Here is a 23499-nt window from a genome sequence, read left to right as displayed (position 1 = left end):
AACATACTTTATTAATACACAATACATACAAAAACATACTTTATTAATACACAATGCATACTAAAATATACTTTATTAATACACAATACATACTAAAATATACTTCATAATACACAATGCATACTTAAATATACTTTATTAATACACACTACATACAGAATATACTTTATTTATACACAATACATACAAAATATACTCCTGGCGCGCTACATACTGTGCCTAGCCTTTCTGTTTTCTCTCTGTTTCTTGCCAGGCTCATCGTTGCTTAACTCTGATGATCTAGCGGAAACCGGTGTGTCAACAGTATTGTGCCATATATACTAATACTATACATCATATAATTATTATTAAATTTTATACTACCAGCTCAACTACTCAACTAATAACTAGCTATTATGCTAACTACTACTACTACTACTACTACTACTACTACTAACTACTACTACTACTACTACTACTACTCACTAACTAGATAATTAACTAGCTCATTAACTAACAAATAAGCTCCGCATCGCAGGCCAAACTCAACTCGGGTCGCAGAGACATTTCATTGCATAACTGTGCTTGTTTTACAAGTACTTCTACGAAATGTGCTCTGACGAAACATAATGCACTTGCATCCTCTGATAAAAAAATCCGAACCACTTGAACAATAAAATTCCACCCCTTCTCTGTAAAGGTCTCCAGACGCCGAAATATCCTTTACTTTAATAACTTCTTTCCGCAGAGTGTTAGCTTTTTGAGTCCTCTCTCTCTCTCTCACTCTCTCTCTCTCTCTCTCTCTCTCTCTGTTTCCCTCGATCATAGCATCGCGCAGAAATTAAAATGTAATGTGAACAAGCACCTAACAGCCAAACTCTCTATCCAGATTTGTCTTACAATTCACTATTGCCACTTACACCTTTTTGGAAATACCTTGTTTGAGATGAATAAAAAAACAAAAAACAATGCTTCTGACGCCATAACTACCATTACAGTGTCACTACTACTACTACTACTACTACTACTACTACTACTACTACTAATAATAATAATAATAATAACAGTACACTACTACTCTAACTATCATTATGATTGCGTCGACAACGGAGACTACTATTATTACTAAACCACTAAACTACTACTACTACTACTATTACTAATAAGACTATTAGGACTACTAAACTGCTACTACTACTACTACTACTACTACAATAATGACGACTTCAATGTTTTTGATTAATCTTTTAAATCTGTTTACAGGAAATTGCCAGGACGGATGGGAACTCCACCAAGAAAGCTGTTTTCAATTTAATTCTATGTACCGTCTGAGTCAACCTGAAGCCGAAAAATACTGCCGTCATCAAGGGGGACATCTTGCTGACTTAGACAGGTATATGCAGAAAACATGTAGACAATTCATAGCAGATAATTGTAATGTCGAAATATGTCAAATGATTGGGCCAAAAAGAGCGAAAAGATGCGATAAGCTCAAATCAAATTACTCAATTTTTTAAACTATGACGGAAGTAATATTTGTTTTTAGGACTAACTCAACCTTCACACTTCTCACATTCATCATTTCTTCACTAATTTTTTGTGGCGCCATCTCACACGCAGCAGTAGAGGAGGACCACGCACGAGCGGCTTGTTAGTTTTACTATAAATCGTACTTGTCTCCAGTGGCACTTTATGGTAAAGTGCGTATATTCTTTAATATAATAAAATGACAACTACCTTCCCCTCTACAAAATACATCAGAGCTCGTAAAACGCAGACGACGCGCAAAAATTCAATATACTTACCAAATTAAACAACGATAGACACACAAGGTCTGTATTTGTTTATTAACGAAACAAAACAATATTTTTTGTTGATAAAGTTAATGTTTTAATAATTGTAATGAAAACAGGACGATAAGTTTCCGTCTAGTAATCTTTGCCCAGTGTCCGAAGGTTGTTAAGGAAATGGTGTATTGTTTAGCCTGCTTTTTGTCGGCGAGTTGCTAGTAGGTGTCTAAAAAATATCTCATTTTTGGGTTTTATGTATGTAGTGTTCAGTACATCGATTGCTCCGTAGTAGGTAACGCAATCCGAGATAATTTCGTTGACTGTGTGAAACAAGTAGTTGGTTAGGAGCCCACGCTTATTGATGGGACGTCCCGGTCTTTCGTAATGAAGGACCTCGATGAAATTTGTAAATGTCTCCCGCCAATGTTTCAAGCACTTGTGGGCTGAATAGCTTTCTGAACCGTTGTAAATCGCTCCGGTCTCATAAATTGTTCCATTTTTTAATTGAATAAATTGTAATGAAAAAAAGGACGATACACTTGTCTCAAAGAAGCAGCAATAGCACAATAACTACTGCAGTGAATAATGCAGTATATACACAAGACATTCAGAAAGTTTCTTTTTTTTTTTCAAAAATGTCCTGGACCATTTGGCTAGGAATAAAGTGTATTATCTGGTCTTACACTAAAGTTGATCTTTCCTCTCATTTGTTGTTAAAAAAATCTCACCATACATTACAAAATACACATTTATATAAATCTTTCTGGACTGAGATAATTTACATTTTGATATCGATCCAGTATACCTTTTTCTCTGGGAGGCCAAAAGTTTTTGTCATCTTTTTTAGACATGTATTCCTTTATACATTAAAATTATATATAAATCGCTGAAATGAAATCATCTATAATATAAATTTCACCTGTCTTTTTACATGTATGTATGTGTGTTTGCATGTCTGCCTAAAACTTTCGACAGAGGTGACGGATTTTCATGAGATCGATATCGTTTTGAAGCTCGACCGTTCGGGCGACGAATATCGAAAAATTGACTAAAAACATTAATTCCTTCACCCTCAAATGGCCACTTTTCTACAGGGAGGGGTCGCTTTTTTCCGCCGATATTTTCGAAAGTCATCTCCTCTTTTCGATTGACTAGCTTTAATTTAAAACTTCGTCACTTCCGGTTTGGTGATGGGCGCAACAGCAAAGACGTCAGGTTTTTTTTCACGTTATTTCTTCCTTCTGTTTGCCTACTACTACTTTTTTTTTCTCAGCACCCACCTCCAAACACCCGGGCAACGCCGGGCACCCAGGCTAGTTTAAAAAATAAAAATAAATATCATAATAGACACACGATGTTTGCATTTGATTATTAATAAGTTTTCTTACAAAACATAAAACGCAGCCTATATTATGAGTAGAAGAGAAAATCAGGTTGATTAATCATAGACAATGAACTCATTTTGTAACGGGATCTTATTTAGAAGGTTCCTATCTCGGTGTTCGCTTATTAAAACTCTTAACACTAAATAAAGGCCCCCACCAACCCAAGAAATACGAACCTCTACATAAGTCTGCAAAAACATTCGACACACGCGACGGATCCTGACCAGATCGGTATCGTTTTTAAGTTCGATCTCTCGGACGACCATTATCGAAAAATTGGCCAAAAACATTCAATCCTTCACCCTCAACTCGGACGCTTTGAACAAGGAGGAGTCGCTCTTTTCGCCGACATTATAGCAAGTCATCATCACCGTTAGATTGACTATGCTTAATTTCAACGCTCTCGACTTCCGGTTAAGCAGTGAAGACATCGGCTAAGACGTTATGTTTTTTTCCTCCTTCACGTTACGGGTTCAAGCCTGCCTGCCTACTATAACCTTTTTTTTTACACTACTGTTGTTTTGATTCCCCCTAGCTACTACAACTTTTTTTTTTTAACCCTCTCGTGTTCCTTTTTACGCCTTCACATACCCGAGCAACGCCGGAGACCCCCACTAGTTTGATATAAATCGCATAATCGTATAGATTGAATTATAAAAACAATAACTTAAGATAGAAACACGACGTCTACGTTTGTTTACTTGCAAAAGAAAGAAACCACAGCCTATATTAAAAATTAAAGAGTCAATAGTTTTTTTTTTTGCAAATGCTCTAAAGAAAAAATGTATTGAATAAGTGTAGGGAATGAACTCATTTTAAAACGAAATCTTAATTAATAGACAATATCTCAGCGTTCGTTTCTTTAAAATGTTTCTCTTAAACAAAAATACCCCGGAGACAACATACCCTTGGTAATAAAATACAGTTCCTCCATTTTTCTTTAAATAAATCAATCCTTATATTAAAGTTAATTAATCACATCAAGGTCGCAGTTACCGCTTTAAAACGGCAATAATCGGTTCCAAATAATAGTGCCCGTCACCGTCCACCATCTCTAGCTACTCCGTACCGCTGACCGCCACTACCCAATAATGACAGTAATCACCTGAAATTCGTTGTTAATCACCGTCATGACCGCCAGTGTCCAGCAGTGCCCGCCACTGTTTGACACTACCATGCAATGGATGACAGTGCAAGATTATTGAAGACAGGTTATTTCAAAGTAGTCAAGTGCGGCTTCATACTGGTCATGACAATTTCATTTAAGATCAGTCCAACTTGCTGACAGTGAACGCCGAAAACCGACAATGACAGTTGGAAAGGCAGCCAGTGTCCTCCAGTAAACGCGAGCAAATGTAAGCAACCACCTCCAAACAACACTAACCGCCAGTAACTATCATTGTCAGCCAGTCGATGCAATAATAAATAATACCAGAATAATCCGCATGATGTTGATAACCCATAACGAAACAAAAAATATCATATTCCAAAAATTACGTAAATTGATAAAGTAGTTAATTTTTGAAATGTAAAAACAAAATTTAATGAGTAACCGAGAAATGAACCCCACTCTAACGACAAAAAAAAAAAAAAATGAAAACAAAAACAAAAAACAAAGGGAGATAACTCAGTAATTTAAACTTGCAAGATTTAGGTTGTAATGCCTACGAATTCCCATTAATCGCTTAAAATTGAGTTTTTAAAACTACTTACTCAATTTGTGATTTTAGGAATATGATATTTTAGTTTCATCACGGTTACTTACATCATGCAGATTTCTCTTTATTTTTATTTTTAATACAGGGGAAATTCTGAACAAGAACCAAAATTTATCGCACTTATAGAAGCCATTTTACTTTTTTAGATTTTTATTGCATTTACAATACTGACAATTGAACGCATTCAACTAAGGTGCTAAATTAATAGCTAGTTGACCTATATCCAGTAGCTGACCTGAGAAATAAACTTGACCGAGTAACGGTGTATAATACCGTCTCCATCGGTAACTGATTCATAATAGTGTCTTCCAGTCAGATAATAAAAGGTCAAACGGATCAATAACTAACTAAATAAATCCAAACAAGAAAACTAGAACGCAAATTGCAACATTTATAGGAACTAATTTATAGTTTTATTTTTCTAAAAAAAAGAAAAAATCTGGTCATGTGACAATTCGCTATTTTCTCTGTCTATTCGGATTCAACCATCTTTTCATTTTTGCCACTTTGGAGCGTCCTGGTGAGGTTTCTTCTTCTTCTTCTTCTTCTTCTTCTTCTTCTTCTTCTTCTTCGTTGGTGGTCGCTTATCATGAGAGGCAATTGAAGATAAGATTAAACTATTCTCGAACATTGATCTCCGCCAGAAGAGGATTGGAATTCGCAGACGATTATTCAAGAGAACAAATCAACAGATATTTGTTTACATTAGACGTAGGACATCAATATTAGAGTTTGTTTTGAAGCAATCTTGTGGTATTTTTGTTCAACAGATGGAATGTTATGAGAAAAGAACTTTGTTCATGGACGTTCTTAAACAAGCCAATATGTAGCCAAAACCTGTGTACAATATATATATATATATATATATATATATATATATATATATATATATATATATATATATATATATATATATATATATATATATAAAAATTTGACAAAAAAGTTATTGCGATTTTAACTTTTAAATTCAGATGAACATATCTCGACTTAAGCAAAAATTTATTGATGGAAGCATCACCAGAATCAATACACTTTTGTTAACGTAAAATAAATGTATTTATGCCAGTAACATAAAAATCTTGCACTATGATGGTGATGAAGTCGCTGAAGGCGTTTTCGATATCGCTTAGGTTGTTGAAATATTTCCCACGCAGAAAGTTGTCGAGATGCTTGAAGACCACCAAACAGCATGACCTTGTTTTGGTGAAACTCTGGCTTCGAGAAGTGTCGTTGAGCTTCGTCAGCATTTAACCACTGAGCTGAGCGTCGCCGGTTGTCGTAAGGACTCACTTTTCATCGCAAGTCATGATCCGGTCGAGAAACGGGTCGTTCTTGTTGTGTAAATGAAGGGAAGATGACACTTCATAACGGCGTTTCTTTTGGTTGTCGGTTAATTCGCGAGGCAACCATTTAGCAAATTTTTTTGTCTTTCAAATCTTTCTCGTGGTTGGAAATCGTCGTATACGTCTTATTCAGAAACAACTTCTCGGACAGTTGTGCGTGGATTGGCTTCGACTAGGGTTCTTAATTTATCGTTGTCAACATCCGATAACCGACTACTACGTTCGTCATCTTCAAGACTCTCGTCGCCGCCACGAAATTTCTTAAACCACCATTGTGCTCTACATTCAATAGTGTTTCCTTGGTGTCGCGAGTTGCTTAAGAAACTTTTCGACCTAGCTTGAATTGATAGTTGGTTGGTTGTTTTTGTTTTACGGCATATCAACTCTTTTCAGGTTATTTAATGCCGAATCCAGTGATTTTGAAGAAAAAGTTTTTGATAGAATATATATTTTTTAAGTCGATTTCTATTTAACCCATAATTAGGACCCTAACAGGCACTACCATTCCGGGTCCGAGTGGACCTGGGAGCAATAGCAATTAAGGGGTGGCTCCACACTCCCCAAAGCCCGCAAGCTGGGGCCTCACCATTGGATATAGTTTAAGGTCACATCCAGGACCTGCTTGAATTGAAATAAGAAAATTGTGCAAATTTGCCCTTTTCCATCTTTTACTCAACGTTCTGAAAAGAAGATATAACTAAAAACGATTGTAATTTAATCAGTTAGATAGAGCAAGAACGCCCTTTTAAATGTATATAAAGTAAAGGTATTGTAACAAAAATTTATTTAAAAAATACTTCATTTGAAATCAAATTAAAATTTTTGCCAGAACTTTCTTTTCTAACCCAGTATATATATATATATATATATATATATATATATATATATATATATATATATATATATATATATATATATATATATATATATATATATATATATATATATATAGCTAATATTGTTATTGTTATTGTTATATGCATCTGTAACGATAGCAGAAATTCATTTAACTGAATGGTAGAAAATTTCGTCTCTTGAAAGCAAATAGCTGCATTAAGTCGCCTCTTTTAACGAGATGCGATTCATGTAATATTTACGTACATAGAGGTAATCCATAGACGCACATTTCTTAACTAGCAGTCATCAAGATGGATTGACAAAATCAAATCCACAAGTACACACATATGAATTTAGGAAAACTCGTCCCGGGAAAACTCGTCTCCGGAAAACTCGTCTCCGGAAAACTCGTCTCCGGAAAAGTCGTCCCCTTTCGCTAGATAGGAAAACTGGTCCCTTATTGAATAAATATCGATTGAAAACACATTTTATGATCGTTCTTGAAGGAGATATTGTTTTTTAAAATAGACTATAGCCCCCCCATAATATTTAAAAAAAATATTTTTACGTTTTTAATGTTTTTTTTTTTTTTTTTTTTTTTTTTTTTTTTAAGTGTCCGTTTCCTACCTATTTTCTACCAACTTGTTAAAATCTGCCAGAGTTGAGATTTAAAGATGCACCTGATCTTGTGGTTGCCTTTTCTCCTTCTTCCGTGAGCTGCTCCAGAGCAATGACGACTTCCAATAATTTTTATCACAGCATTTACAGTCTAGTTGAAAAAAAAACATTTCTTAGTTATTTAATTTTATTATTAACATATTCATAACAAGTACAGATTAGTTAAAAATTAAAATACGCTTGTTATTAGTTGTTGTTATCAGCAGTTGAGTTGTTTTTTTTGTTTTGTTTTTTTTGCTAGGCTGTACAGTCAACTCACTAATTTCGATTCGCCAAATTTTGCATTCTGCTCCATTTTTTACATCCGTTCGCGGCCGCCATCTTGCGTACTACTTTAGTCAAGATTGCCTAAATAATAAACAGCTTAATATTTTTATAGAAAAAAAAATGCCATAAAACGCTAGACTAGTTCAAATCTGGAGGTCTATTTTGCATTAAATTTACATGTGAAAATGACACTCTAAATTCTTAAATTTATTTTTTTTTTGCTTATTTCTACTCGCCTGGTGGATGATTTTCCAGACTTTCTAAGAAAAAAAAGGGAGAAAAATAATACAAAACGAATAAATGTTATCAAAGACAAGATACATAGCAAAAGAATAGGCACCGCCAAAACGGGGGGGGGGGCAGGTAAGTACTTTTTGACGGACCGTCTTTTTAAAAATCTACCAAAAATCAGATAATTATCCGTTCAATACGAAATTTTCAGCGATTATTAAGAGAAGAATGAACTTTATAACAGTGTACTTATTTTTCATAAACGATATTTATATATATATATATTTTTGCTTACAACCCCCCCCCTTGTTTTGAGGGGGGTACAAATATGCTTAAAATAATCATCTGAAACTGAACACAACATATTGTGTTGTTGTAAGGGACAGAATTATAGATTTAAAAAAAAATTGTTTGCATACCTTATTTTGACGTCTGAATATCAGAACTTCGATTGTGTTTAATTATCCCGCTTTTGAGTTTTGAAGTGTGAAATTCGGTGAATATGTTAAGTAAAATAATTAATTTAAGTTAAGCAAAAAAAAAAAAAATACAAAATTTTTAATATTTATACGAAAAAAGATATTTTAAAATCTTTGATAAATAAATTAACAATTTTTTTTAGCGAGCCGAATAATGCATTACCATTATTAAACAGGGCATGCTTTGAAGAATCGATAAAAAAAAATGAGAAATATTGTGCCCTTTGTGTTAAAAATAGCATCATTTTTTCGATCCCGTTTGAAAACGTTTGCCGCCTTTCGACTACGGTGGACCAAACGCGCTGAAATAATTTGTTTTTATTCTGCTTTAAATTGCCCCCCCCCCCATTTTGAGGAGCCTGGCCCCCACACACATACACATTAAAAAACAAATTCATACAAATGGTCACCCATCTGGTACTGGCCAGCCTCAGCGTTAATAATACATTGAAATTTTCGTCACTAAAAAATAAGTTTTTTTTGGCCTGTTTGGTCTTCCATAGTTTGCTTTTTATCAACTACAAACGTAAACATTGTCGATCTAGACTCTAGATCGACGCGAAGTAACTGGTTGCCTATATGAACAAGTGGAATTATTTGAAATCCAGGTACTTATATTATAATATTTTTGCATATTCTCATAGAAAATCATCCTAAATCTTAGTTAGACAACAAATAAATAAATTAATTAGTTCAAAAACCTTTTTTTAAAAATATTTATGTACGTTTTTTGTGCAAGACAAAAAATGTCAATTGTTAACTTTTGGGGGAAATTAAACATTTAAAATTTAATTAAAAATAGTAGAAAAAGTTTTACATTATTTTCTTTTCTATATGATAAAATTCAGGGTTTTATCTTTCTGGAAAAAAAAAAGTTACTCAGAAATAATGGATTTTAATAAATGTAATTTCGTTTAAAAAAACAACAACAACTTGATTTTTCGGCCATTTTTGGCGGTGACTACAAAGAATATGTTTATCTTTTACAAGGAGAACAATTTGAACTTTCGCTTTACATTAAAATAAAAGGGTAAACATGAAACAAAAATAAAAAAAATATGTCTAATTAATTTTCAATTCATAAACCATATATATAATATATAGATTTAAAAATACGCTTACATTAAATATTGGCAAATTATCAATGTCTTTTGTGCTTCCTCTTAGCGTATGGGAAAGTAGAAAATTAAGTTGCCAAAACGGAATCAAAAATATTATTTACCAAAAATAATTTCTATTAGACGCCTGAGATTTTATTGCTTTATATTCCCATTCAAATCCGTCTTCTCTCATTCAAAAATTATTTAAACTGAAATCAAAAGGAGAAATGAGCCAACACGTGTTGTCGCGTATGGGTGTGAAAAGGTTTTAACCTACTAATCCTGTTAATGCCCAATTCATCTGAACAAATACAGACATATGAACCGAAATCAAAGTAAAAATAAACCGACAAATGTCGCATATAGATGCGACAGGTTTGGATTCATTAATTTTATTATTGCCCAATTCATCTGGGGCTAAGACTTTGACATTATTATAAGTTTGTCTTTGTAAACTCTGTCGATGCTAGCTAGGGGACCGGACAAAAGCATATCGGACAAAACGACACCGGACAAAACCCACCAACTAATTAAAACAAAAACAGATAAAATTCCAAATGAATCAAAAGCATTAAAAATCACTTTTTATATATTTATTTTAATTTAATTGAATTTAGGAAAATGAGACACCGGAGAACTAATTTTGGCAAGGTATAAAAATTAAGCATCTTTGGAATAAATGTCAATTGAAGATAGATTTTAAGACCATACTTGACGAGGACATAGTTTGAAATAGGATTCAAGTGCCTTTCACAGAAATATACATATTTTTTAATGTTTACTCTTGTTTGAAAGCAAATAAGTCGATTTTTCTAAGTTATCCGCGCGTTCTAAGGACACCTTTCTTGTATTATCTTTTATAATTATTATATTATTAAAAAAAAGTAATAAATTAAAATCCTATTACCATATTTAATTCCTCATAGTACATTTCGGTTTATTCATAAATACGTCAGCGATTATAAAATTTTGTTAGTAGTTCGAAAAAAAAAATCAATTACTCCGTGACTGTTCGAAACTTGAAAGGAATTCGGCAGTATTTAAACTATCGAATAGAAAGCCAAGTATTTGAGGTGTAGGGCTTAGTTGCTATTTAAAATTATCTCCCCCTGTTTTCAGTCGATTTTTATTCCGTATTTGCTTAATGTTTCTACAATTCCAAAATTACGTAATTTTCTGTTGCTAATTTTCCAGTGTCCAATTTTCCGTTGCATCATTTAATTATCAATGATGTTTGAAAGTATTTTTCTTGACAAAAAATGTTTTAATTTTTCAACATTTTTCGGAACCTGTAAATCAACTGCTTTCTTTGAACGGTTACTTGGCGAATTTATGCAAATTAAAAAAAAAAAAATTTTGTTTTGCAAGTAAAATAAATTTACATCGTATTTTAATGTTATTATCATTTTTATTTTAGTGATGATTTTAAAATAATAAACATTTATCATTCGTACCAATAATGAAAAATTAAGTTAAAAATTAAAAAAAAATCGGTTTTGGAATCGAAAAATAGGGATACATTTTTCTGATTCCGATACCTCATAAAATTCCGATATTTTTACAACCTTAAAGACTCATTTTGGTATAAAATTGCAGATTTTTTTGTCAGCTTTTATTTACTTTTTCATTCATTTTTTCTATTTTCAATTTTTACCCTCACAAAATGCCACCCCCTTGACACGTGCCGCTTGAGTCGGACCGCCCATCCCGCCCCTTGCTATGCCACTGCTTAAAATGCACTAGTACGCATGCGCAAATATACTCTTATACATTACAGTCGGTTCATTTGTTACTATTTCTTATCAGTCTGACAATGGCACAAACGTTTACGACTAAAGCTGTAGCTCTGAATGTTTTAGTTTCGATTCTTAACTGATGGTACCCAAGTCATGTTTTATTTTTTAACTTTTGAAATTACTACTGCATATTGGGTACAATATCATAATCAGTAGATAATTTGCTCTATTATAATAAATACGAAATCTGCATGCATCATTTTTAAACCGGGCGCCCTGCTTGTAATAGATAACATTATTTTTTTGAAGTGCAACAAAATGCACATAACATAAAATATATCCAAGGTAATTTTTGTATTTTACGTTGTGAAGATTTTTTTTTTGTTTTTATAGAAGTGCATTTCGAAAATTGATTAATTTCATATTAAATCTTGCAACTTAATTTATGAACTTTATAAAAAACATTTTCTAAAAACCATTGTCATGTCTTGAAAAAAAAAATGCTTTGCTAACTTATGTCATTTTATCTTTTCAGTTCCTACGATCAAATATTTATAAATTCAAAATTAAATGAATTAAAGAAACTTGGTGTCATGGTATTGTGGTTAGGCATAACAGGTAGGTTATTTATTTTCTCTCTTTTGAAATATTTTTTGGTTTATAATAATAAATAACCTGAGTACTGGCGTTGCCTGGGTGCTTGGAGGTGTGTTGAGCAAAAAAAAAAAAAAAAAGTGGTAGTAGGCAGGCAGGTTCGAACCCGTACCGTGAAGGAGGAAAAGAACGTGAAATAAAGTGACGTCTTTGCTTCTTAAGAGCAAGCAACAACCGCACATTTAGAAATTCCAAACTGCATAATAACGATAATAATAATAACAATAATTATAACGATAATAGTAATAACAATAATATTAACAAAAATAATAATAATAACAACAATAATAATATTAACAATAATAATAATAACAATAATAATAATAATAATAATATTAATAATAATAATAATATTAATAATAATAACAATAATAATATTAATAATAATAATAATAATAAAAATAAAATAATGATAATAATAATAATAATAATAATAATAATAACAATAATAATAACAATAATAAAAAGGTACTAATGCACTTACTGATCCGCGCTACTTTTTAAATCGTATTTCCAAGTTTAATTAAAGTTTTATGGTATGTTTTTTTATTCAATTGTAAGATTAAAGTATAGAATAGGTACAAAACATCCTCCCTTCCCCATGTTAAAAATGGCTTTTTACATAACGTTATTATTTCAGCACGGATCAATAAGTGCACTAGTACCACCACCACCACCAACAACAACAACAATAATAATGATAATAATAATAATAATAATAACAATAATAGTAATAATAACAATAATAACAATAATAATAACAAAGGGTCAAGGCGGATGGAAATACCGAGGAGGGAGCACTGGCCAGACCTCCGCTGGACAAGTGCGAAGAGAACTGGGATCTTGGGGAGGTTTGTGCCACTCAAATTCCAGTATAAACCAATGGCCACTGCCAGCGAGAAATCAATGGTAAGTGGCTGTTGCGATGATGCAAATTTATTTGCAAATGCTATCGAAGGAGGAGGAGGAGGAGAGAGCTGGACGTCTGGGGAGACTTGTTGTCACTCAGCTTCCAGCGAACACCACAGGTCTCCAATCAGATCGTTTGCTGACTTGTGTGACAGCTATATGTGAGCCGATAATAATAATAATAATAATAATAATAATAATAATAATAATAATAATAATAATTAAAAAAAAATAATATCAGCATCTATTTACACAACACCAAAGTCGAAACCAGGTTAAAAGGATGAAATAACCAAAGCAGAAAACAATCTAGTGGATGAGAGACAAGTGGATGAGGAACATATTGGCACCAAAATTCCAGTTAAGATCAATAGTCACTTCCAGCAGAAGTGCATGGCAAGCGACTGTTGCGATGATGCAAATCCATTTGCAATGTTTACCGACAGAGGCGGAAAGTATAATAATAATACGTTCGTGCAAACATTTTTACCGATTCGAAATTTCATCTTGAAAATGAAAAACTGTGTTTTTGGAAATATTTTTTAACAATTAACAATCTTTGCTCTCTATAAATTATTCCCATCTGCCAAATGAGCTTATAAGTGCCTCGTTTGTAAAATTCGTAATGTTTTGATGTGAAATATGAATCTAACTGTAAAGTCGAACAGAATGAAGGAAGAAAGCGACCACGTGTCTGCGCGTGTTGTCTTACCTGCTGGGAGGATCACAGGGAGGGCAGAAATTAAAAATGGCGGTTGTGGTTTTTGTAAGATTATTGAGCGATGACGTCACCCCTCACGTGACTGTTTTTCTGGCCGCCGATTGGCTGATGACGAACGCTTGGACAATAAAAGGAGTATGTTCAGAAGATCGAGGACAGTGTGTATCAACTGCATCAGTGTGATTAAAAGTTCGACGTATGTGTTAATCGATTTCCGTAGTTGCGAAACGAATTCACTAACTCATGTGCAATCTCCCTTCATCATGTGAATCTAAGGCCAGCTAAATGGTTTTATAATCCTCGTATTGTGATAATCTTAGGGAGCTAGGTTAGGAGAATATGAAGGATGGGGCAGAAATTTCCAACTAAATACTCCTAGGCGACCTGTTGTGAGAGGACAACCAAGATGATTTCCTTACTCTTGATTAAAAGTCGTTTTCGAGTCAACATATTGCAGGAAAACCTGGATGATGATTTAATAATCTGAAAGAAAAAAAAATTATGGTCATATGTTTAAGCAATAACAAGGGCTAGGACAACAGCATATTCTTTTCGTTGTTTTGAGTCTCGAGTGTGTATACGTTGATATCTTATATGCTTTAATATAGAGTGGTGTGGTTCTCGGTTGATTAACTGTGTCTAACGGTGTCGGATATATACTCAGGAGAAAAAAAATGAAAAGAATATGCTGTTGTCATAGCCCTAGTAATAACAATATGCATAAAATACATTGCAATGGTGGTAAATGCCCCTTCTTCAAACCGTTGTACGCATTGTTATAAAAATATACACACACATGAACACTAGAGACAATGAATAGACATACGCACATTCAAGGAACTAGACGATCACATAATGTTAACACACACACACACACACACACACACACACACACACACACACACACACACACACACACACACACACACACACACGCGCACGCGCGCGCACACACACACATATATATGATGAGAATAATGGAAATGGTATTCCTTGCCAAAATTGCCATCATAAATACGTTGGTGAAACCCAGCGTAACTAAAAAAAAAAAAAAAAAAAAAAGGTCCAATGAACATAAAAGCGATATAAGAAATAACAATTCTCTAAGTGCATTATTCTCTCATCCATTGAAGCATAATCATACCTTTGACTTCAAACAAGCAAAAATAGTTACATTTATTACAAATAAACCGCGCCGAAGACTTCTTGAATCAGCGCTTATCGCAAATTCAGGCACAATTAAACAACGTGGAGGTTTCTATGATATAGCGCCATTAATAAGTAAACTTCTATTAAAAGAACATGGTTTAATTTTAGACACAGGTTAACTCTCTCACACCAGAGAAACTCCTCCTCTAATACAAATATTTTTTAAAATTTCCAACGTCATTTCCGTTGCTCAAATTGAACAGCATCACACTTTTCACAATAAATTTTTCAAATATATATATATATATATATATATATATATATATATATATATATATATATTGACACGTCACAACGTTAAAGAGACATCAGTTTATATACCGCCCGACCATACAACACCCACAGGATATGTTGCCAATATCCATAAGTAAAACTAGTGCTATGGAACTAACTCGATTCGAACTTGGAACGCATCGTTATCAGTTCGTGTCGTTATCAATTCATCAGGGCAAACTCGAAATAGTCACTAAGCAAGATAAATGGATAGGTGTCTGCCCCCATATAATCAATAGTTTTATTTGTTTACTTAAAAAAATTTTTTTCTATCTTTTTCTTTTTCTTAAGTGGATACCAATGGTAATTATATATGGGATTCTGGAGAGGAACTTACCTACACGAATTGGAGGCGCGGTACAGAGGAACTGGTAGATGCCGGTGAACAGAAAAGATGTGTCATCATCAATACAGGTAAGAGTGGCTTTGCAAAATGTCGTCATATTGTTGCATTACCTCCCTTTTATTTCTCGGTTTACCCTACTCTCCTTTTGTTTTCCGTTTACGCTAACTTAACGAACTCACATTTGAAGAGGCGAAAATTTCCACGAAATATAGTTATACGGATCATACTGTAAGCCACATTGCAACCAAGTAAGATTTGTAATTAAAAAAAAAAATCATGTTGATAATAAATGAAAAGAAATTGAAAAATTAATTTCATTTTAATTGTGTATGTGTCATTTTGCTTGCACTTCGTTCATATCTCATAGATTTCTGCATCATCATCATCTCTCTCTCTCTCTCTCTCTCTCTCTCTCTCTCTCTCTCTCTCTCTCTCTCTATATATATATATATATATATATATATATATATATATATAACTACTTCATTTACTCACATAAAATTGATATACGAAAGTATAGATTTATGCGTAAACTTGAAGTATTTACTTCAAAAGTGCTCAATACGTAGGTAGAGCTAGTTAGTAATTATACACACACACACACACACACACACACATATATATATAACGCAATCATGAAGGGAAACTTAAATTCATGATTAAAAACATTTAAAATAAACTCAACGTTTAAAATAAAGTTAACAGGGTGAATATATATATATATATATATATATATATATATATATATATATATATATATATATATATATATGATCAGTTTTTTTTAAAAATGAATCCAGCAGAGTGCTCAACTAAAAGGAAAATCCGAAATATAAGAGCGTATTTATATTTTGTATTTTGTGTACAGAAAGTTGTTAGATGAGACAAGTCATTGGTACCGTCGGTTTCAAGCCCTATGATTAGGACCGTTTAAGATATCCATATCAAGCTCTCTTCAGCCAATACTCATCTCTTGTATGATGAGTATTGGCTAAAGAGAGCTTGATATGGATATCTTAAGCGGTCCTAATCATAGGGCTTGAAACTGACGGTACCAATGACTTGTCTCATGTAACAACTGTCTGTGCACACAATACAAAATATAAATACGCTCTTATATTTCGGATTTTCCTTTTAATTGAGCACTCTGCTAGATTCATAAAAAAAAAAACTAATCATATATATATATATATATATATATATATATATATATATATATATATATATATATATATATATTCACCATGTTTACTTTATTTTAAACCTTGACTTTATTTTAAATGTACAAAACACATACGCACAGACTTTTTCCTGTTAATTAGTATTTATAATAATATTTATAACAAGAATTGTTACAAGCAGAAAATGGAGATAAATAGGCAATAACATTATGTTAACTTCACTACAATTTTTAATATCTTTTAAATTTGATTGTAAACGAACATAGAATCAAGAAAAAGATCAATTTGCCTTTTCACTTGCAATTTAGAAATAGATCGTGAATTGTTAAAAAAGTCAGGTCGGTCTCGCTAATTAAATGAACATTTGAACACACATGCTAAATATTTGTCCAGGAAAAAAACAATATTGCAAAATGGGACCATTTTTTCTATTAAAATCAAAATAAACATGGAATTAAAAATATAAACAATAAGAAAAAGTTCCTTATTAATAAAGTTTCCTTTTGCAAAACCAATATGCAAATGAATTAATTTTGTGACTGATATTTAATAGACGTAAACAGTATATGAAAAAAGATGGTAGTCCGTTGTGAAAAGCGAATGAACTTGGCATAGAAGAATTTTTTTTAACTTTACGATTAATGCGAGAAATAGGCCAAATTTTAGCATTTATTTTTTTAAACGAATATTCTTCCGGGTCCTGGATATGACCTTAAACTATATCCAGTGGTGAGGCCCCAGCTTGCGGGCTTTGGGGAGTGTGGAGCCACCCTTTAATTACCATTGCTCCCAGGTCCACTTTGACCCGGAGTGATAGTAGCTGTTAGGGTCCCAACTATGGGTTAAATAGAAACTGATTTGAAAACAACAAATATATTCTATTAAAAATTTTTCTTCCGAATCTTTGGATTCGGCATTAAATAACCCGAAAAGGGTTGATATGCCGTAAAACAAAAACAACCAACCAACCAATCTTCTTCCGCTTATCAATCTGTAAACTTATTCGTATACATAGACTGAGTTTCTTTGGACTTAAAAAAACATTTTTTCTCTTCAGAGGATGCTGATGGAAAATGGCAGCCCGTGTCCAACTGCGACCAGAAAGAATCGTTTGTGTGTGAAATTCCAGTCGGATCCAAAATAACGAAAGTAACACCTCCAGAATGTAAGTTATTACCTTCTAATTTTTTGGTCGAGTTTATAACTACGTTTGCTTGATTGTATACAGCCTAGTATCCACATCGCTTGACCAATCGTCACCAAACTGGGTCGAAATATAAATCATGGCTGAACTTGGAACTGTTTAAATTTTGTTATATATAAGTTGAATATCAAGGTCAAGAAAATGGTTTTGACGATAACTCTTGTTCTTCTCATCTTTGGGAATCGCCACTTGGCCCGTATTGTAGCTCATGATGTCTCGCATTTTATGTGACATTTGACTTTGACTTTGACTGATCGAAACTTTGACGGAATTTTAGCTTATGATTTTTCTAAATTGTATGTATGAACCTGGTTCTCTTTAATAACAGTAATACCCTTGCAAAATTCCAACCTTATTAGGTAAATAGTTTTTGAGTTTTCAACGTTAACACGACATAATTTCGAAAATACTTCATGCAAGGTGGAGAAGTAAGGCCTAGTTAAGACTTTGACCCAACCTTTCGAGATTAGATGAAGTTCCATTTATGATTATTTGAAATAAAACCAAATTAAGGGTGAGAAATAGATGAAGATCTCAACCTTAAATTCCCATAATTTAGAAATGTAATCTATGAGAACATGCCAATTTACAGGTCCCAACCATAATCTAGTCATTTTCAACAACTACCTTAAATTTAGGGTTAGCTTTGGGTTAATGAAGGACACAAGCGTAAATAATTCGTTGAGAATGCATTATGCAATACTTAGAAGTAAGGCATAGAACAACTTTGGATCATCCTTAAGATGTCAGACAGAGATATACAGTCTTACGACCGATTTATGTTCTTGCTCGCGTATTTTCCGAAACAAACACTGAATGAATCGTCCTAGCTATTGAACTCGGATGATACAATAGTCCAGGAATGGGAGATTGTTTTACAAGTCAAGTCAAAACAAAGAAAGATATATTCATGAATTGAAAATCATTGGACGAAAAGGTCATTGCAAAGACAATGTACTTGGACGAATGCAACAGAGCGGACGACAGAGAGCAGGTGCCCGCATTCAAACCGACTATCCAAGATCCGCCGTTTCCTCTCTATCGCACCCAACCACACGCCGACTTGTCAAAATAAATTGATTGTTTTTATTAACCGAAGTTTGTCATTTTATATTGTCCAGCAGAGCAGTACGTAAAATAATTAATGTAAACGATTAATTGCTTGCGTTTAATTGAACACAAATTGTCAGTTCCACTAGGTTGGTGGAAATTGCCGGTTGATTTATTTTCCAACCAGCCTATTTGGGATAATAGTTAATGTGCTCTAATGGGCTTGGATACACAAGTTCAATCCTTGACCGAGTCCTGCCCAAAACTACTTGGTGGCTCCTTGTAAAACTCTCTGGATTATAATGTGAGGATCAAGAATTAGTAAAATAATCCGCGGAAATATGACGACCTCTCTTACATCTCGGTGTTGTAGCTAATCAAAAGGAAACCTTTAGGTCGTCTCGACTATGCTCGATCTATTTATTTATTAGTGCGCAAATGATTACAATAGATGCGATGGTTTGGATTTAGGCTGAAACTGTATTTTTGAAAATTGCGCCGTTAAACTTGCACATCACTCCTCTTCACTCTTCCTACCCAGTGTTCTTGTATGGAAGATGGGGGTTTTTAAGGTAATAGTTTGACGCCATTTTTATACAATGATCAGAAAAAAAATTAGGCCATCATCAGTGCTTATATAAATCAACAAAATTAAAGGAAACCCCCACAGGGAAAAACTTTGTTTCATTCCACCCTGTTCAATTTAACACTCAGCAGTAGAATTTTTTTCTTTTATATATCTATCTATCTATCTATCTATCTATCTATCTATCTATCTATCTATCTATCTATCTATCTATCTTTATAAGAGGAACTTTGTGTGTGTGAGTTCGTTTCTTGGGGATTCCAAAACAGCTGGGCCGATTTTTATTAAATTTCACATACGTGTACATTATGTATCTGACAGTGTTCTTAGATATGTTTTGTATCGGAATGTCTTAGATAAATATCGATAATCGAAAAATCTTATGATAGAAGGAGCAGGCGATTTTGACCAAAGTTAACTCTTTTATACAGCCTAACATCACGAATGCATTTGAGAAGTTTTATTACCACACAAGCCGAAAGGTTCGGCACATAAAATCAACAGTAGATTCTGTGATATGACAGGGGAGCGTTCAGAATGAATATTTCTGCTTAAAGCACACATTTAAATTTCACCCACTATCACCGCACAAGCAGAAAAACAAGGCATATAAAATCAACAGTAGGTTCTTTGAGATGACGGGCGCGTTCGAAATGAATGTTTCTGTTTAGAGCACAACGGAACCATGATACTTAACTTTTGCATTTTAAACTTTAATTCAAGCCGTTACATTAAAAATGATTTTATAAAATCAACAGTGGGGGTTTTACAGTGAAATGTAGACTAGAATGTCTTGTGGATTAAGTCACTGCGCAGAGGTATGTGAAGCTTCCCGGTGGTGCATCACGATGGGTCCCCAATTAGAGCAGGCAATCAATCGATTTAATTGAAAAAAAAGGGCTATTTCACAGATTTCGATGACAATAATAATATGGGAGCGTGAAACATTTGTTGATCCTCATTCAATCCCGGACAACGCCGAGTCTCTCTGCTAGTATATATATATATATATATATATATATATATATATATATATATATATATATAAAGTTGAGTTATTTGTTGCATTGACATTGATATTAAAAGCCCACTTGTCTGTTTTAAAAGTGAATACAATTTCCTACTATATTTAGCCGTGAATATCTCAGCGACTTCAGAAAGCATAACTAATTTGCATATTCATTTAAAAATGAACTTTTATTAATTCACCGTTTGTTTATTTTTTTCTGTTTTCTTAATGGATGATTAGTTCAATTCACTATTACGCATGGTTCTATTTGTGCATATTTTCTACATTGCGCATAATTACATAGCATTTTGGAGCTACATTTAAAATAAATCTATCTCTATCCGTGGAATGATCAATACGAGACTGTTCTGGCAATTTTTGGTCTAAAGACTTGAAACTTTATATATAGAGTATTCCAACCCGTGGAACAAAATCGATTAGGTTTTTTGCCGAAAAAGTAGCTGCTAAGTGGTGACAATTGAAAAATTCAAACTTGGCAGGCGTAGTTCGACGTAATATGTATGATGTAAGCATGCACAAATATACATTTATACGTTAAACTGCGTTAATTTGTCAAGTTTTTATATGCATATAATGGTAGCGAATACTGCAAGAGAGTTAAATGTTTTGGGTTTAATTTTAACTGGTGACATCCAAGTCAGTTTTTTAAAACTTTTAAAATCAATACTATATTTCAGGTACAATATAATAATCAACGGAGAATTGGCTCTATAATAATAAATACGACATCTGCATGAATTAATGTACCATATTTAAACGTATTTTATGACCGGGCAACACCAGGTGGCCTGCTAATATATATATGTATATATATATGTATGTATGTATGTATGTATGTATGTATGTATGTATGCATATGTATATATAGTTAAGATTTTGTTATTGGCATTTTTTAACGATATTAACAACTTCGAAACGCTGTTGTTTTTATTTTTTCCGCTATCTTAGCGTTTTTTTTTTAAATTTAAGAACTTTAGGGAGTTGGGTTAATGCTTTTCGGGCACTCCTTAATAAAATAAATATTTCAACACAAGCTACTGAATAAACGAACAAACGACTTCATAAAACTTGCAAGGAAAAGGTTTATTGAAATAAGACAAGATGCCATTTAGATATAGCTGGGATAGAACTCGTTTGCCATTGCCTGGTAGTTATTCCCAAGTGGGGACCGTCGATACCGATGTAGGCAGAGAGAGAGAGAGAGAGAGAGAGAGAGTGAGGAAACAGGTCCGCTCTCTTTGAAGTCTCGCTGGAAAAGGGAAGAGTTTTTCTCGTCCGGGACAGAAGCAGTTATAGTTCCTTAAGGGGGTAAGGAAGATCCCTGCGCTATGCCTCTGATTGGTCAGTATGTGCCATATCGCACAGTCAGGGGAGGCACTGACGCACAGGAAAAGAGTTCTATTTATTTCTGCTACAGAACTATAAGCTTTATATATATATATATATATATATATATATATATATATATATATATATATATATATATATATATAATGTGAATAAATCGCCCTTAATTTTTATCGGACGTATTTATTTATTTATTTTTATTATTAAATATATTTTGGTACACTTTTATGTGCGCAAAAATATTTAATAATATATATATACAAAATTTCAACCTCATTTATATATTTACTTATTTATTTTTATTATTAAATATGTTTTTAGGTATACTTTTATGCACGTAAAATATTTGATAATAATAATAATAATAATAATAATAATAATAATAACACACACACACACACACAAAAAAAATTCAACCTCATTTATATATTTAAAAGTGTTTCAGAAATCGGCCAGAATTTTCGGATCAAGCTAATAACACGATGTTTAATTTTATAACTGGGATTCAGTTCGCTATGTAAGAACGGTCTAATATATTTGTTATTTCTTGCAGTATACTTTCGCTGTGCGGAGGGCTGGTCTTCCTTCAATAATTATTGTTACTTCTTCAACAACACACGCAGCACTTGGATTGGAGCGAAAAGCGCGTGTCACCAACAGCAAAGCAACCTTGTGAAAGTCGACGACGAAAACACGCAGTTCTTCATAAATTGTTCGTATGACATTTTTCTTTCTTTGCATTTAAAAAATATATTCCCGAGTTCGATTTTTCAATATTTGTACTCATACTTCTCTCTAAATACGAGGAGCGTTCCAAAAGTAAAGCCTCCTATTTTTTTTAAAACTCAAAATGTTGAAACGCTACGAAGACAGGAGTGATACTATTGAAACGGATGACCTTTTTGTGCCCCAGAAATTATGTTTCTACATAGTTACTACCATTCTCAAAGCACGTTTTCCAGGAATTTAATAATGCGTCTCTGCTTCTGGCGCACGTACATGACATGGATTATTTTCTTAGGGTGTTACACCGTCAATATCTGCAACAGATAGATGAAATTTCAGGTCATGTATGCATGGTACCTTCCTTCAGTCTTGACAAACTATGGATACCCACTGTAAGGGTGCCTGTGTGTGGAATTTTTGTGGCAAGAGTTGCACAATCTCCAATCACACCCCTCCTGAGTCGACATTGTTAAATACAAGTGGCACTTGGGGGTTCAGGACGACTGGAAACAATGCCGAGATAAGCGGGGAGAATATACATCACCTAGAATTGCCAAATGGTCACTCATATGATACTAACCAGGCTCAATGTTGCTTAACTTCAGTGATCTGACGAGAACAGGTGTGTCAACGTGATTATGCTGTATATAAATTCAGTAATTATAACAATGCTGTTTGCAATCCTCTCTGATTCATTCTGGCGGAATAAAAAAAGTA

General features: G+C 33.2%; 1 protein-coding gene across 1 annotated transcript in view; it reads left to right on the top strand.

The window, feature by feature from the left end:
• The window catches only part of LOC145274112 (C-type mannose receptor 2-like), a gene marked incomplete at both ends in the record, with an annotated part of 45856 nt that extends 23040 nt beyond the window's left edge, over positions 1 to 22816 (top strand). Inside the window, 5 exons of the mRNA XM_080127286.1 lie at positions 1243 to 1372; positions 12082 to 12164; positions 15604 to 15726; positions 17897 to 18004; positions 22610 to 22816. Of these exons, the coding sequence (XP_079983412.1) occupies positions 1243 to 1372; positions 12082 to 12164; positions 15604 to 15726; positions 17897 to 18004; positions 22610 to 22816 (651 nt within the window). The remainder of the gene's footprint in view (positions 1 to 1242; positions 1373 to 12081; positions 12165 to 15603; positions 15727 to 17896; positions 18005 to 22609) is intronic.
• Between the last annotated feature and the right edge of the window lie 683 nt (positions 22817 to 23499).

The sequence above is a fragment of the Euprymna scolopes genome, unplaced genomic scaffold (assembly GCF_053919585.1).
Source record: "Euprymna scolopes isolate OS-2025 unplaced genomic scaffold, ASM5391958v1 sca271, whole genome shotgun sequence".
Classification (NCBI taxonomy): Eukaryota; Metazoa; Mollusca; class Cephalopoda; order Sepiida; family Sepiolidae; genus Euprymna; species Euprymna scolopes.
This window is presented reverse-complemented; position numbering and strand designations above follow the sequence as displayed.